Source organism: Anabrus simplex, chromosome 3, assembly GCF_040414725.1.
Source record: "Anabrus simplex isolate iqAnaSimp1 chromosome 3, ASM4041472v1, whole genome shotgun sequence".
In the NCBI taxonomy this organism is placed as follows: domain Eukaryota; kingdom Metazoa; phylum Arthropoda; class Insecta; order Orthoptera; family Tettigoniidae; genus Anabrus; species Anabrus simplex.
Genome location: NC_090267.1, coordinates 45665333 through 45682650, shown reverse-complemented (window position 1 = coordinate 45682650; position 17318 = coordinate 45665333). Strand labels below are relative to the sequence as shown.

Below are 17318 nucleotides of genomic sequence, written 5' to 3'. Positions count from 1 at the left end.
TTTATTATGCTTTATTTACCTAAAATTCATAGCTCATATCCCTAGGATATTTCCAACATTGAGTTGCTTTCCTAAAGGGCTAGAACTGTGGATTTTTTCTTTGTTTAAGTTAATAAAATATTTGCTATAGAAGCGGCATTTTATTCCGCTTTATTCTGATTCATAATTGTTCGTAGCAGACATCAGGATGTTGAGCCCCTTTAAAAAAGGAAGCATTGTGTTTTGTACTTACCAAGCGAGAGGCTGCGTGGTTTAGGTCAACTTGCATTCGGGAAATAATGGGTTTGAACCCCACTGTCGACAGCCCTGAAGATAATTGTCAGTGGTTTCCCATTTTCACACCTTATTTAAGATCGTGGGTGCTTCCTTCCCGCTCCTAGTCCTTTCCTATCCCATCGTCGCCATAAGACCTATGTGTATCGGCGCGACATAAAGCAGATTGTAAATAATAATGAAATATTTTGTAATTCTTCATCGCAAACTCTGAAGTATTAATTTTACTAGTACACAGTGATTAAAAAGCATGGCGTTCCGCCCATTTTATACAAACTCCGTGTTGAACACATTCAATTATGTAAGTCTTTGGTGGTCGAAAACAACGTTAATACGAGTGTTATAGGGTTTGCCATTCTGAATTTTTTAAAAAATTCTATATCTGGCGTCGTTGACAATTTATCACCCCCTAAAGTTAGCCAATGAGATCATTTCGCGGGCGAATTCAAATGGTTTTTACGAGGCTGTGTTCCTAAACCTTCCCGTGGCTTAAGGCCGGTTTGAGAGTACCAATCGAAGAAAAAATGCCACCAGGGCAGGGATTTGAACAAGTGAAGACTGATCAAGAAAAACCAAATATAGCTTATAACTGGGATTTAGGCCTAACGGTGTGTTGACAATAAATTGCTACTGAAAATGCCCTTGCTCTAGTAGCACTTTTTCATCAATTTGTGGGTCGTAAATTGGAGTTCCCTGTACTCACCACGAATAGAAACAGCATTAATGTAGGTTTTAATCATGTTCTCTGCAGACCTACAAAAACAACAGACTAAAGTATTTGATGTTTTGCCACCAAGGAGCAAAATGTGTGATCACCCTTGGGAATCGAACTCGAACCTCTTCCCCTCGGACAGTTACGTTAAGCACTCCGTAAGGAGGATGGTCATATACAGGGTGTGTCCGTGATAATGTTGCAAACTTTCAGGGAGTTGTAAGACGGCAAATGGAACAATTTGAGATAAGGAACCATATTCCGGAAACGATTGAGTCAAAATTTAAGCCTTTTCTGCTCGTGGGATTGTCTCCCCTGGCGTACTCTTAGCACATGTAGTATAGCTGTGAAGGCCCTTCAGGAACTCTGAAAAGTGGTAGCAAAAGGGGCTCTGGTTAAGACGCAGCAGGTCGTTATGCTACTTAGGTTCCAAAATGGGTTTAAAAAAAAGTAAATGAATACAATGCAAATTTTAATCTTATACCAGTTGCATAGTATTATTTGAAGTAATTCCACATACTGTAAATGAGTTGACTATGTTTGTAAGTATAGTCGAATTTTGTAAACAATATAAATTTATTAACGATGATCTCTTTGTTTAATATAAAAAATTGTTAGCGTAAATTGTATATTATTGTATTCTAGAAAAAATTTCTTCTTCTCTTGTTAATTTAAAATTTAGTGATTGACAATAATGTATTTTAGTGTACCATTTGCCACCGAGGTAGACACCTCATTTGCAAATAAAGAGATTTTGATTTGATTTGATATTGTACAGTCGGAGGTACCAGACCGATTTTTGATTTAAAGTTTGACTGCCGGCCGCAGTGGTGAAGTGGATACAGCGTTGGTCTACTAATCCCAAGTTAACGGGTTCAAGCCTGAATGAGGTTGGTGGATTTTAAGGGTGGTTAAAGGCGACAACCACATATCGTTGGCTTTGGGCACGTTGCAGACCTACTGCGGGACGAAATTCCGGCACCTCGGAATCTGTTAAGAACGGACGGACTAACTTTTGACTCTAACGTTTCCGGACTACGGTTCCTCATCTCAAATTTATCCATTTGCCGCCCTCCATCATCCCCGAAAGTTTGTAACACCATCACGGAGACGTACTCAGCCCTTCCATGCTGAATTGGCTGTCATCAAAAACATCTACCAGCCAATGGCTGTACTACTATAGAGTCCAACGAGTATGTCAGTGGTGGTGGTGATTATTGTTTTAAGAGGAAGTACAACATGGCAACCATCCTCAATATAACACTAATTAGGGAGAAAAAATGAAAGGGACCGACACTTCGAAAAATGAAGGTATCGGCCAAAGGATGACAAGGGCCACGATTGGCGTGAAAATGAAAGACTCCCTAGCGTCGGTGTCGGAAAAGAACAAGAGTTGGCCAAGAGAGGTCGGATAGGATAGATGAAAGTTAGGAGTCTGGCACAAGTAAGTGGAAGTACATGACTATGTCAGATTTGGATGCCAGGAAATGACGAATTATAAAATCAGCATTGGCTTGTGGCTACTCTGACCACTACTCTTATACTTTCATATCTTCCACACAATATAAATAACATTTGTTTGAGCGCCAGTTGCTTTTTTAAGAAAAACAACAAAATTCGGTAGAGCATACCTCTTATATCAATTATCTCAAGGCGTGAGGTGATAAACTCACATATTTGGCAATATACAGGGATATGGATCAGGACAATATTAAATTACTGCTGCATTTCCACAATTGAGGATTGTACATGGAACTGGAATCACTTATTATAATTAAAATAAAACTGAGTTTATGACTATACTTTACGTCACAATGAACAATCATTGACGTCTTTTAATTTAACAAAAGAAATATATCGTGAGATTTGCGGTACTAAATAAAAGGAAAATTTAATCTAAACAAAAAAAAAGCTATTGGCATGAACTTGAAGTGAGATGTGATATCGCCGCTGATTACATTCTTCTTCATATTATGAATGCATAACATGTCTGATGCTTTAATTACCTGTTGTCTGCATACACCGCTGTTGAACTTGAAATTCTTGGGAAAACCTGTGAGCTGAAGTCGGGAGCCGTCTGCTGTAATCTTATATAACAAAGAGTTGGCCTACATACCATGTACGCGTGTAGGGAGTTCCAATGTAATTACGTCCACTCAATATATTATAAGAAATTTGAAAATATTATTGAGACATCTTGTGAAGTCCATCCTCACAAGAAGATGATGTTTCTTTATCAGCATAGTACCCGTCTCTGCTCGGATACAAGCACCACTTGTAGACTTCCTCGATGATTACCTCTTCAAACACAACTCTTAGCTCTGACCATCACACTAAGACCACTTCTTCCATTTGATACATCTGACTGTTACATATGATCTGCACGATATGAACTGCTTATGAACTGAGTAGATATGAACAGAGTCCCAACTGAGTACCTCGCACTACCGTAGCATCACCTTATATCCCCTCGCGATGACGACTCATCTCCCCACTCACTGTTCATCCCTTCCACTTCAACATCCAGTAGCTGGCGAATACTGACACTTGGTCGCAATCACGTGTCCACGCACTGATGTCATCAGTCAAGCGTTGTCTAAGCGTACCCAAGCGGTTTGAGAATGACTAGGCTGAATGCGTCACCGGGAAAACTACTTGTACACAACATTCCCAGTTAAACATAGCCTCGATTGCAAAATCCTATGCCAGCTCATCTAGCCAAAGTTACAAGCCACAGCATGACAATATGAAACCAACAAATCTCACTTCCTACAATACAGAATAATTACAAACATATTCACTTAACCTATGATGAAATACAATAATATACGTGATACCTAATTATTACAGTCTAAATGATGAGAAACAGAATATATAAAATCTAATGAATCGGGTTAATAATAATAATAATAATAATAATAATAAATACTGAATGGAATCTGTAACCCTGTTGTACGGTTACAGAACGCCTCCCTCATGAAATAATCGATTAAGTGAATCGATTGATTCATGAAATATATACATAATCACCTGAAATTGAGTACACCATATATACATGTATAAAAATGCCCTTTACAAATTGGGTACATGTTATCATCCATCTGGATGTTCGTTGTTACACATATAAAACATTGATCAATTATCATTTTCACTTTGATTATACAGTATTATTTACATACAGATTACATTTCTTTCTCACTTCTGTCGTTTCAAACGTTCATTGAGTGTTCAAAAGTAATTCTCGAAGACATTTCATTATATACACTGTCTCCAAGCACTGGAGTTTATTGCACTGCCGTGCTTCACTTATTATCACAACACACGCTAATTTCACTGAAGTCCTGTTCGCAATGCCAGCTTCATAAAATATGGTGAATTAACATAGTAATGAGAATTAATCAACAAACTCACATGATATATTTCTTAAGATTTCTTATATTGTATGTGCCTACGATATTTCCTTCCTTGTCTTCTAATGAATAAGCACATTTCCCAATCCGTTTCACTACGGTGAAGTATCCCTGATATAACAAGAAAAACTTAGAAAATTGACCAGCTTCTGCTGATGACGGGAGTGGCACTCTGAGTAAAACCTTGTCACCAAGCTCAAATTCATCCAATGTAGTCTTTTTCTGCTGGCGAATACGTTTATCTCCTGCTTTCTTTAAATTCTCCCTAGCCAGCTGGATATAAAAATCCTTAGATTTCTCCTCTCCCAAGTCCAAGCCTAACATACTCGCAATTTCATCAGTAGGCTTCCTGCCGTGATGAATTTCATAGGGCGTAAATCCAGTGGACTCGTGCAACGTGATGTTACACCAACGTTCAACATTACTCAACTGTGAAAACCACGAGTTGTGTTTGTCATGCACATATGCTATAAATATACGTCCTATTTCACGCATCGTTCTTTCAACCATATTGCTTTGCGGGCAACGTACCGATGAAAATATAGTTTTGATCCCCAGTTCATTTAGTTTGGTATTCCAGATCTTCGAAATAAACTGGCTGCCATGATCAGATAGTATTCTGAGGGGACATCCGAACTCAGGAATATATCTGTCCACGACCTGTTTGAGACAACCCCTCCCTGTAGCTTTCCTCAATGGGTACATCTTGACATATTTGCTGAAGGCATCAATCAAGACAAAAACAAATTGGTAACCATATCTGGATTTAACTAACGGTCCAAACAGATCAACGCTAATAAGCTTCCCGGGTCTGTCAACAATAACAGCCTGCCTGGGCCCCTCTAGAAGTCTAGTCGGGTGCTTAGAGCGTTGGCAGAGATCACACGTAGCGAGTATTTTCCTCACGTGCCTTCCCATATTCCTCCACACAAAATTACCCTGAATAGCATATAAGACCTTATTTGCTCCAAAATGACCCAGCTCCTTATGGTAAAACCAAATCATATCCTCTTGCAAGGCTTTAGGTACACATACATTGAACTTCCCAGAATAACATTTCCGAGTGAGAAAACCATTACATAACTTATACGTAAATTTACCGTTCACTAGAACAGTACCTGGTTCCTTATCTCTAAGCGAGGTCAACAGTCCCGCCAACTCTTCTTCTCTTTCCTGCTCGGACAACAGATAACGAAGTCTATCTCTTTCTGCAGTATTATCAGTCATCGAGCCAACACAAATCAAAATACCTTCTTTCACCTCTAAAGAGACAGTATTTTCCTCCTTAGGGAGATACCTGCTGAGAAAGTCAGCCATAACATTATCTTTCCCTTTAATATGACGTATCTTAAAATCATATTCACTTATGGCTAAAATCCAACGAGTCATACGATTACTAGTTAGTTTATAAGTATTTAAGAATACCAAGGCCTGATGGTCAGTCCATATCTCGAATTTATTACCTAAAACATACATTCTAAACTTACTTAATGAATACATGATTGCAAGAAATTCAATCTCAGTGATCGTATATCTCTTTTCTGCCATACTGAGCCCACGACTTGCCAAGGAAACTATGCCTAAATTGCCGTTATCATCTCTCTGATATAAACATCCAGCAACTCCCTTCTCTGAACCATCAGTCATGAGAATAAATTCACGATCTGACATTGGATATCTCAACATAACTGCTTCATTAAATCCATCCTTCAACTTCTGGAAAGCCTCATCATGTTCTTTCCTCCACTTCCACTTCGCACCTCCTTTCAGTAGCTCACGAAACGGCTCTAACAGTGCAGAATATTTACCCACAAAACGTCGAAAGTAATTACACATTCCCAGAAAAGATTTCAATTGCTTAACATTACGTGGAGTAGGAGTGTTGTTTATCTTGTCTAATCTCGTCTGTTCCGGTTTTACCCCCTGTTCAGATACAGTGTGTCCCAAAAATGTGATCTGTTGTGAACACAATGTCGATTTACTCAGTTTTAATGTAAATCCCCCTTCCCTGATTTTATGTAGAACAATCTGTAAGTGTTTCATGTGTTCCTCAAACGTGTGGGATGCTATAACAATGTCATCGATGTACATGGTCACAAAACTATCCGTATCTCTCCCTAATACTTTACTCATGGCTCTAATTAATGCTGCAGATGAAGTACGGGTCCCAAAAGGCACCCTGGCGAACTGATACAAGCAATTCTTGTATGCAAAAGCCGTAAGTGGACGGTCACTTTCTCTAAGTGGAATCTGCCAGAAAGATGACGACAAATCAAAAGTAGAAAACCATTTTCTACCTTCAAAACGTTGAATAAGTTCCTCTACCGTCTCCGCCCTTTGCTGATCGGCTTCTATTTTCATATTCATTAATCTGCCATCAATACACAATCTTACCGTGTTATCCTTCTTAGGTATAATAACAAGTGGATTTAAATTAGGACTACATGATGGTTCAATTATATTATAATCTAGCATAATGTCAATCTGCTCTTCAACAGCGCTAGCGTATTTTAACGGAATGGGATATTTCGGTCCTACAAAAGTTGAGTTATCAATAACATTAAATTTGTGTTCGTAAAGATGTGTTCTACCAGGCCGATCGCTAAAAACATCACTATGTGATATCAATAATTCACACAATTCGTCCTTCTGACTTTCCGCTAAATTACATTTCTCCACTGTCTCATACAATTCCTCTCTAGAATCTCTCTGTATAGACACATGGCAGACATCAATATTTTTCCTCATATTAGGAATTTCACAAGATCCTTCCGTAATAGAACACACTTTATTTGCACTAATTTCTGACAAAACATCATATGGTAAACTGACTTCCCTGCTACTCTTTCCCCAAATAAGATTGACATTACACAGATCAAAATTTAGTTTAGCCTTGTGACACGTTAACCAGTCGGTACCTAAAATAACGGCATAAACTAAATTAGGCACAACTAAGCATGGTTGGAAAATACATTCTCCACTTATGTTAATGGGGACAGCTATTTGTTTATTCACTCTTTGAGACTTGTTTCCGACAGCTGTTACGATGAACGTATTCCTCACTGGGATTTCCGCTACCTCATACTTCTCTCTCAAAACTTCCTCATACAGCTTGGAATTTACACATGACTTCTCACTACCAGAGTCCAACAAAATCTTAACTTTTCTGCCCCATATCAGCAGTTCAATCGTCGGTGTAACAGTAACACTACTTAAATTATCCTCATTACATAATATAAGATCACTTAACAAATCTTGCCTTATATCTAAATTTAAATTACACTTATAAAATTTATTGTCTACTATTAAGTCGTCACTTAAAACATTTGAATTATTGCTACTTAGGTCACAATCATGTTCACTTACAACTATAGGCTGATCGACATTAACATACTTATCTACCTTATACGTGAACTTACCATTTACGGACTGTCTCAGTGACCTGTTTATACAGTCCGTTGCGCGTTTAAAGTACTTGGTTCGGTGACGACTTGTTGGTTACACACCTCAGTCGGCCTCCCCTGTTGCCTATTTCCTCTAGCGTCATTATTATTATTATTATGGCCTGTATTCTCCCGCCTTCCAGCTTCTGGTTGATTACCATAATCACGCCTCCCAGTCCTGAAATTTTCCGAACTATTTTGATAATTTCTCTCCCTGTGGAAATTATTATTAGGTCTCTCCTGATATTCTCTTCTGTAGTTACGATTATTCATAGGCCTGTCCTGATTATTAGATTGGTTACTCCTTCCTTCTACATTCCTATTTAGTGTTCTACTATTATTCAAGCTACTACCTAAAGCATCAAAACTTTCCAACAAAATCTCCATTTCCTTAATAGTCTCCACTCTTTGCATACAAACAGCTTCTCTTATTCTATCGGGATAGTGCTTAGCCATAAGTCTAACTATATCAGCCTCAGGTCCAATACATTCTAAATTTCTCCACACCAAAACATGAGCTAAAAATATTCAGTCGTTCTAACACCCTCGTTAGAATTATACCTGCCAAACATTACTCTCTCTCTCTCTCTACTCTGAACACCTTCACTCCAAAATTTAGCCATGAATTTCTCCTTAAATTCAGTTAGACTAGACATCGAGCTTTTATATACTTGAAACCAAGACTTAGTCTCTCCTACGAAAGCATTAGATAAGATCTCCAATACAGTTTCCCAGCTAATAATCTTGTCTCTTAATTGAACAGCAAATTTCTTCTCTACTACTCTCATAAATTCCATCGGGTTAAATTCTTTCCCAGAAAACTTAGGTAAATCATGATCTCTAGTGATTAAACCATTATTTACAATTATCTCACGTACATTCTTACTATCACGCACTTCTTGCTGGAGTACTCTCTGGCAACTCAGAAATTTTTCTTCCACTGTTTCCTCAGCCTTTTCTTGAATTTTTCTTAATTCCTCCTTCAACTTTTCTTCCGATTCTCTCATCTTCTGTGATAATGATTTTTGTTCACTCTCTAGATCACCTACTTCTCCAAGTTTTCTTTCCACATGTTCTACCCTACTAATACATTTCCTAGTTTCTTGCCCCACTGTATTGGTTATCTTTTCAAACCTTTCTTCTACTAACTCATGGATTTCTCCTTTATTAGACTCGATCTTGGCGCCTAATTCATCAATCTGTTTGATGCATGTCTCACTAATTTGCTCTATTTCCGTATGGAGATTGCTCCGACCCAATTCCATCTCAGCTCTGATGTCACTACACTCCCTATTTACCTTACTTTCTAAATTATTAATTTGCTTACTTATTTCTAACACCTTATGATCTATCTTATTACTAACATCATCAATCTTCTTATTAATACTATCTATGGCATTACTCTGAGCTTCAATTTTTTCACTAATGACCGCTTCAATTTTCTCACTCATAATATTATTCTGAGATTCAATTTTCTCACTCATAATATTATTCTGAGATTCAATTTTCTCACTCATAATATTATTCTGAGATTCAATTTTCTCACTAATAACCGTTTCAATTTTCTCACTCATAATATTATTCTGAGATTCAATTTTCTCACTAATGATATTATTCTGCTCAGTCATTTTGGACATCAGCAAATTAAATAAACCAAGGTCAATCACCCCTTTACTTTGATCTTGCGTGACAGCGTTTTCCTCAGTTTCTACTATTTTCTGACTTTCAGCAGGTCCCACCTTAGTCACCAACTTCCTATTTATGTTACCACCTTGGATTTCCTTGGACACAATAACCTCAGCCTCATCACCTGACTGCATATTGCTATCCTTGTCCATCTTCGGTTTCCTACTAATTTTTCGCGATCTCAAAGCTATTTCCCCTTGCAATTCCTCTGACATTACCCCTTAAATACAAACTTCAACAAAATGACCTTCCTAACATTACTCGGTGAATTTAACATGTGCGTACTCATTAAAAGAACTGATCCATGTATATTGCCATTCAGAAACACTTTTTCTGAACCTTTCGAGTCCCACGTTGCTGGCGACACGTTGTGGCTACTCTGACCACTACTCTTATACTTTCATATCTTCCACACAATATAAATAACATTTGTTTGAGCGCCAGTTGCTTTTTTAAGAAAAACAACAAAATTCGGTAGAGCATACCTCTTATATCAATTATCTCAAGGCGTGAGGTGATAAACTCACATATTTGGCAATATACAGGGATATGGATCAGGACAATATTAAATTACTGCTGCATTTCCACAATTGAGGATTGTACATGGAACTGGAATCACGTATTATAATTAAAATAAAACTGAGTTTATGACTATACTTTACGTCACAATGAACAATCATTGACGTCTTTTAATTTAACAAAAGAAATATATCGTGAGATTTGCGGTACTAAATAAAAGGAAAATTTAATCTAAACAAAAAAAAGCTATTGGCATGAACTTGAAGTGAGATGTGATATCGCCGCTGATTACATTCTTCTTCATATTATGAATGCATAACATGTCTGATGCTTTAATTACCTGTTGTCTGCATACACCGCTGTTGAACTTGAAATTCTTGGGAAAACCTGTGAGCTGAAGTCGGGAGCCGTCTGCTGTAATCTTATATAACAAAGAGTTGGCCTACATACCATGTACGCGTGTAGGGAGTTCCAATGTAATTACGTCCACTCAATATATTATAAGAAATTTGAAAATATTATTGAGACATCTTGTGAAGTCCATCCTCACAAGAAGATGATGTTTCTTTATCAGCATAGTACCCGTCTCTGCTCGGATACAAGCACCACTTGTAGACTTCCTCGATGATTACCTCTTCAAACACAACTCTTAGCTCTGACCATCACACTAAGACCACTTCTTCCATTTGATACATCTGACTGTTACATATGATCTGCACGATATGAACTGCTTATGAACTGAGTAGATATGAACAGAGTCCCAACTGAGTACCTCGCACTACCGTAGCATCACCTTATATCCCCTCGCGATGACGACTCATCTCCCCACTCACTGTTCATCCCTTCCACTTCAACATCCAGTAGCTGGCGAATACTGACACTTGGTCGCAATCACGTGTCCACGCACTGATGTCATCAGTCAAGCGTTGTCTAAGCGTACCCAAGCGGTTTGAGAATGACTAGGCTGAATGCGTCACCGGGAAAACTACTTGTACACAACATTCCCAGTTAAACATAGCCTCGATTGCAAAATCCTATGCCAGCTCATCTAGCCAAAGTTACAAGCCACAGCATGACAATATGAAACCAACAAATCTCACTTCCTACAATACAGAATAATTACAAACATATTCACTTAACCTATGATGAAATACAATAATATACGTGATACCTAATTATTACAGTCTAAATGATGAGAAACAGAATATATAAAATCTAATGAATCGGGTTAATAATAATAATAATAATAATAATAATAATAATAATAATAAATACTGAATGGAATCTGTAACCCTGTTGTACGGTTACAGGCTTTAGAGGATAGTTTCAGAGGTTCGCTTTTTAATTTCTAAAGCGTAGTATTTTACTAAATATACGTACTTTTCTTTTCTAGAGCAATCATTATGGCGACCATGGTTCTGCTCGTTGCTGGGAGTGTTTACGACAAGTACCTGGAGAGGAACGAAGATATCAAATACAGTACAGGTAAGACAAAGTGACTAGGTTTTCAAACCCCTCGCCAAAAAAGGAACATTTTAAGGAGAGACAAAAAGGGGCACGTATGATTAAAATTCAGCAGTACCCGATTAGCTTCCGTGGTTCAAATCCCGGTCACTCCATGTGAGATTTGTGGTGGACAAAGCGGAGGCGGGACAGCTTTTTCTCCGGGCACTCCGGTTTTTCCTGTCATCTTTCCTTCCAGCCACACTTTACACTATCATTTAATTTCATCAGTCATTCATATATCATTTCCCCAGAAGAGTGCGACAGCTTCGGCAGCCGGCACAATTCCTATTTTCGCCGCTAGATGGGGGCGTCATTAATTCCATTCCCGACCAGGTCGGATGACTTAAATCAGGCTGTGGAATTTTCATTACCCGATTATAATATAGCATATCTGATTGAATGATTTTCCACTTGAAACAAAGAACTGAAATGTATTATCGGCTATTGACATGTTTAAAAAATTTAAAAGTGTTTCAGAAACTATTTCTTTCAAAATACAACTATGAATTTCGGTATATTTGCCTTATAACATGACAATTTGCAGAAATACAGAGGGCTTGATAATAGAAATGAGAATTGCACTACCATTTATTCGTATGATTGACGTCATCCACATCATTTTCTGAAGAAACTTTTTCTTCCAAATATTTTTGATCTTTCAACGCTACACGTTTACCTCTTATTGTTTAGGACACTGGTACAGCTGTGTTGCCACACGTTGCAGCATCAAGTTTCGACTTATCGAAGAGAGAGAGAGCGTTTGGAATACTGTACTATAGAAACTCTATTATTCGGAGTTCAGTTATTCGGACGTGAAGAGTTTTTGTTTCCTATGTCGATATGTTATGTAAGCTGAGAGACTACATAATTACTCATAAATATTGATATATTGTACTGTATATTTATGTTAAATTTTTAAAAGTTTGAATTCATAATTGTTTACAAATGTTTCATATACTGGATTCTACCTTTTGAGTGTTTATTTTACTTCATTCAAATTTTGCAGTATATATTATTCGTGTACTTGTATTACACCGAGGTTAGCCGGTTCGAGTCTTGTTGGTCGAAAAAATGTTCACCATCAGAATGTTGGCCGGTAGGGTTGGAGAGGTGGTGGTATACAATTTCTAATCACTTGATTGCTTGCCAAAAGCCTGGATTAAATTCCAAACCTCTCCGCAGTGCTCATATGGAGTGACGCTGTTGATAGTGATTCGTCCGTCGAATGGGGACGTTAAGCCTTGAGCATATCCCTTTGTGCTATTCGACAGGAGTAGACTACTTGCCGGAACCAGGATTCACCCTCTGTCTTCCTAGTATCATATATCAAGTCATTCATTTCATCTCATTAACTCCGCTGATGAGGTTGACGTCGGGAAGGGCATCCGGTCATAAATACTCGCCATGACAGATTCAACTCACCTCACCTCATACCCGACCCCGTAGAGAAAAAGGACAAGGATTCGACAAACAAACAAACAAACAAACAAACAAACAAACAAACAAACAAACAAACAAACAAACAAACAAACAAACAAACAAACAAACATTATTCGTGTCCCTTATATTTTTCGGATTTTTGCTTATCTGGACGCCCCCTAGTTCCAATTGATTCGGCTAATCTAGTTCCTATTGTAGTGTTCTACCGCAGCGTTAGAATGTGACAGTTACTTAACCCACCATTAGCAGGAAATTTACCGTCCCGTTTGAATTTCGTGGGGACAACGGGACGAAAGTCGAAAAAGGAACATTCCCTTTTAAAACGGGACGTCTGGTCACCTTAAGGTAAGATGAAGTTTCGTTAATGTGATCATAGAAAAAGTTTCTTCATATTAATTTGGTAATACTGGGTAGAGGAAGTCTCTTCATCATGTTGTTGTTACCTCATAAAAGAGACGACTTGACTGACTTATCAGGACCCAGTCCAGATAAATAGAAACATGATATTTCGATATTGTGTTCCTTATATCATCCACACATCCACTACGAAGCAGTTTTGGGAATACTCAGGAGCAAAAAGAGGGTTACATGTTAGTTCAACACCCTTTCTCTCCACCCCCGCTCAATAAGTATGTCGTCTTCTGGTAGAATGGACAAATCAGGTTTTGCAAATGAACTAACCGAAAAAATTCTGCATATCAAAATTCAATTATTCAACATATTCTTAGGATTAATACAGGTTTACAGTGGCGTTTTCTCAGGGTGTGTACGTTGTGTGTCGAAGCCTAAATAAAATCGATTTTTTAAATTGAATTTGTTTAAATGTAATGTTATATTATAGTGTGTTTTTTCTTTCGTTATCGCTCGTTGTTCCGCGCCATTACTGTAGGTGCACTCAGCACCGCCCGGAACGTCCGCCATTCCGCCAAGGCGTTGGTTCTATTTCCAACGATTCGCCAGCTTCACGTCCGGGAATTGTGCATGCGCGCCTCGTGCTTGATAAACTTGACCAAGGCGATTGTTCATGCCTGTTGCTCACGGAAAAATTTTCTGTCAAATTTATTGTACAATAAGTTAATTTAATAAAATTTCTGTTGATCACGGTCAAATTCAAATTTTATAAAACCTTTGATAAAACTTTTCATAAAATAGGACACGTTCTATTCCGTAACATAGATTTTACGAAACGAACCAATCAGCGAAGCTGGCATCACGATGATGCTGGCGCTACGTCGTGAGAAGATTGTGAAGCTCGATTGTAAACAAACACTTCTTTCTAAAATGGCAGGATCCGGGTGGACTAAGGAAGCTGTTAGTGTTTTACTGGACGAATACCAGAAATATCCTTGTTTGTACGAAGTTAAAATGCCACTTTACCACACCAGAAATGCAAGAAGAGAGACAGAAAACACAATCGCCGAATTCCTGTATGAATGCTGGTCTCCTTACCTCAACTAATTTTCGACCAAAGACAGCAATCCTCTACCTTCTTCTTTTCTTTTGATCCAATCCCGAGTCCAGAATTTCCTGGCATTTCTTTTCTTCCTTGTTACCACTGTACAACAGCTAAAGCAGCAAGTTTTGCTTTGTTTGTTCGAGTCATACTCTCAAACACATTGTAAGTTGAACAGCTAATCCTTGGTTTAAAAGTTTATCGATAGATGGCAGCACATACACACCTTAGTTCAGAAGTGAGTTCATAGATGGCCATCCTGATGCTTCCACGGATTTAATAAAATAATTTTACCGTGAGCAACACAACTTGTTTTCATCAAATTTATATAAAATTCATTGTACAACAAATTTTACGAAACATTTTACCGTGAGCAATAGGCATCAATTTCCGATTTTCTTTTCGAGCTCCGCGCGAGTATATTATTGCTTACGCAATCAAGTCGGGCGTTTAAATCTTTTAATAAAATACTGAAAGCGTAGTAAAACAATTATTAAACACTAGTTTTTTATCACCCTCTTATATCGAAAGAGAAAAAAGCAAGTGATTGACAGTGGCCGACTATGTCCAACCAATTTCAGGCCTTCCAACGGTGGTTGGTTAATTTTCCGTACTTTGGTGTTGCAATATATTAGGCCTACTCTCACAGTATATACGATTTTACAATTGTGTAGACTTTACACTAATTCATTTCGTGTTCTCAGTAATCTGGTAGTTGAAATCTTTACTCGACTATATGCTTCCTATACTGTCATCATAACTCCCTTGTCCACCCTGTTTCCGTGTACCGTGAAAGAGGAGCTGGTTTACATGAAAGAACAAGGATGCAGCTCAGACTAACGAATTTAAAATTTTTCTTTTCAACTTTGAGTTAAACATTTATGCTGTCCATGCATTTACACATCACGCAGCACTATTAACAAGCAGCAGTATGTTTTTTAATACAGCAGAATTAATGTTTATTCTTAGAAGCGGTCTCTTTGTTGCAGCCAATTATATGGACATACACTGACTGACAATGACAATGCAACACCAAGGAGGAGTGGTTCGAAAGGGATGAAAGTTGGGGAAAAAACAGAGACGGCACGGATGAATAATTGATGTTTATTTCAAACCGATATGCAGGTTACACAATGCGCACGGCATCGACTCAGTAGGATGTAGGACCACCGCGAGCGGCGATGCACGCAGAAACACGTCGAGGTACAGAGTCAATAAGAGTGCGGATGGTGTCCTGAGGGATGGTTCTCCATTCTCTGTCAACCATTTGCCACAGTTGGTCGTCCGTACGAGGCTGGGGCAGAGTTTGCAAATGGCGTCCAATGAGATCCCACACGTGTTCGATTGGTGAGAGATCCGGAGAGTACGCTGGCCACGGAAGCATCTGTACACCTCGTAGAGCCTGTTGGGAGATGCGAGCAGTGTGTGGGCGGGCATTATCCTGCTGAAACAGAGCATTGGGCAGCTCCCACCGGCCGCAGCACATGCTGCACGTAGCGGTGGGCATTTAACATGCCTTGAATACGCACTAGAGGTGACATGGAATCATACGCAATAGCGCCCCAAACCATGATGCCTCGTTGTCTAGCGGTAGGGCGCTCCACAGTTACTGCCGGATTTGACCTTTCTCCACGCCGACGCCACACTCGTCTGCGGTGACTATCACTGACAGAACAGAAGCGTGACTCATCGGAGAACACGACGTTCCGCCATTCCCTCATCCAAGTCGCTCTAGCCCGGCACCATGCCAGGCGTGCACGTCTATGCTGTGGAGTCAATGGTAGTCTTCTGAGCGGACGCCGGGAGTGCAGGCCTCCTTCAACCAATCGACGGGAAATTGTTCTGGTCGATATTGGAACAGCCAGGGTGTCTTGCACATGCTGAAGAATGGCGGTTGACGTGGCGTGCGGGGCTGCTACCGCTTGGCGGCGGATGCGCCGATCCTCGCGTGCTGACGTCACTCGGGCTGCGCCTGGACCCCTCGCACGTGCCACATGTCCCTGCGCCAACCATCTTCGCCACAGGCGCCGCACCCTTGACACATCCCTATGGGTATCGGCTGCGATTTGACGAAGCGACCAACCTGCCCTTCTCAGCCCGATCACCATACCCCTCGTAAAGTCGTCTGTCTGCTGGAAATGCCTCTGTTGACGGCGGCCTGGCATTCTTAGCTATACACGTGTCCTGTGGCACACGACAACACGTTCTACAATGACTGTCGGCTGAGAAATCATGGTACGAAGTGGGCCATTCGCCAACGCCGTGTCCCATTTATCGTTCGCTACGTGCGCAGCACAGCGGCGCATTTCACATCATGAGCATACCTCAGTGACGTCAGTCTACCCTGCAATTGGCATAAAGTTCTGACCACTCCTTCTTGGTGTTGCATTTGCTCTGTCAGTCAGTGTATTTTCATAGATACATAAAAAGCAAAGCAAAGTCACCTCCGTACAGGCCATGAAAGCCCTTGGAGGAGTGGAAGGTAAAGGCTTCCACCATTGTTAACCTCGGCACGTGATGGGGTAGAGGGTTAGCTCTATGCCCAGCCGCCTTTGCCCCCAGGAATTAACCTGGTACTCATTTTTGGTGTAGGCTGGGTGAACCTCAGGGCCATATGCACCTCCGGATGTGGAAGTCTCGTTTCTTAAATTTTACGACTTCCTGACGGGGATTCGAGCCCACGTCCTTCCGGGCGAACCGGGCACGCCTTTATCGTCTCGGCCAGGCAGCCCCTTTCATAGATACATAGAGTTACTAAAATCCCTCCTAAGAGTGTACGTGGCTTATGTCTAGATCATAAGTAACATAAAACTGTTTGAGGCAGTGCTCCATGCCACCCTATCTTGTGCTATTCTTTACATTTCTGCATAACTACT

General features: G+C 39.6%; 1 protein-coding gene across 1 annotated transcript in view; it reads left to right on the top strand.

Moving 5' to 3' along the window:
• The window catches only part of LOC136866643 (nose resistant to fluoxetine protein 6), a 323272-nt gene that overhangs the window by 106246 nt on the left and 199708 nt on the right, over nt 1-17318 (top strand). Inside the window, exon 4 of the mRNA XM_068226990.1 lies at nt 11437-11528. Coding sequence (XP_068083091.1) covers nt 11437-11528 — 92 coding nt within the window. The remainder of the gene's footprint in view (nt 1-11436; nt 11529-17318) is intronic.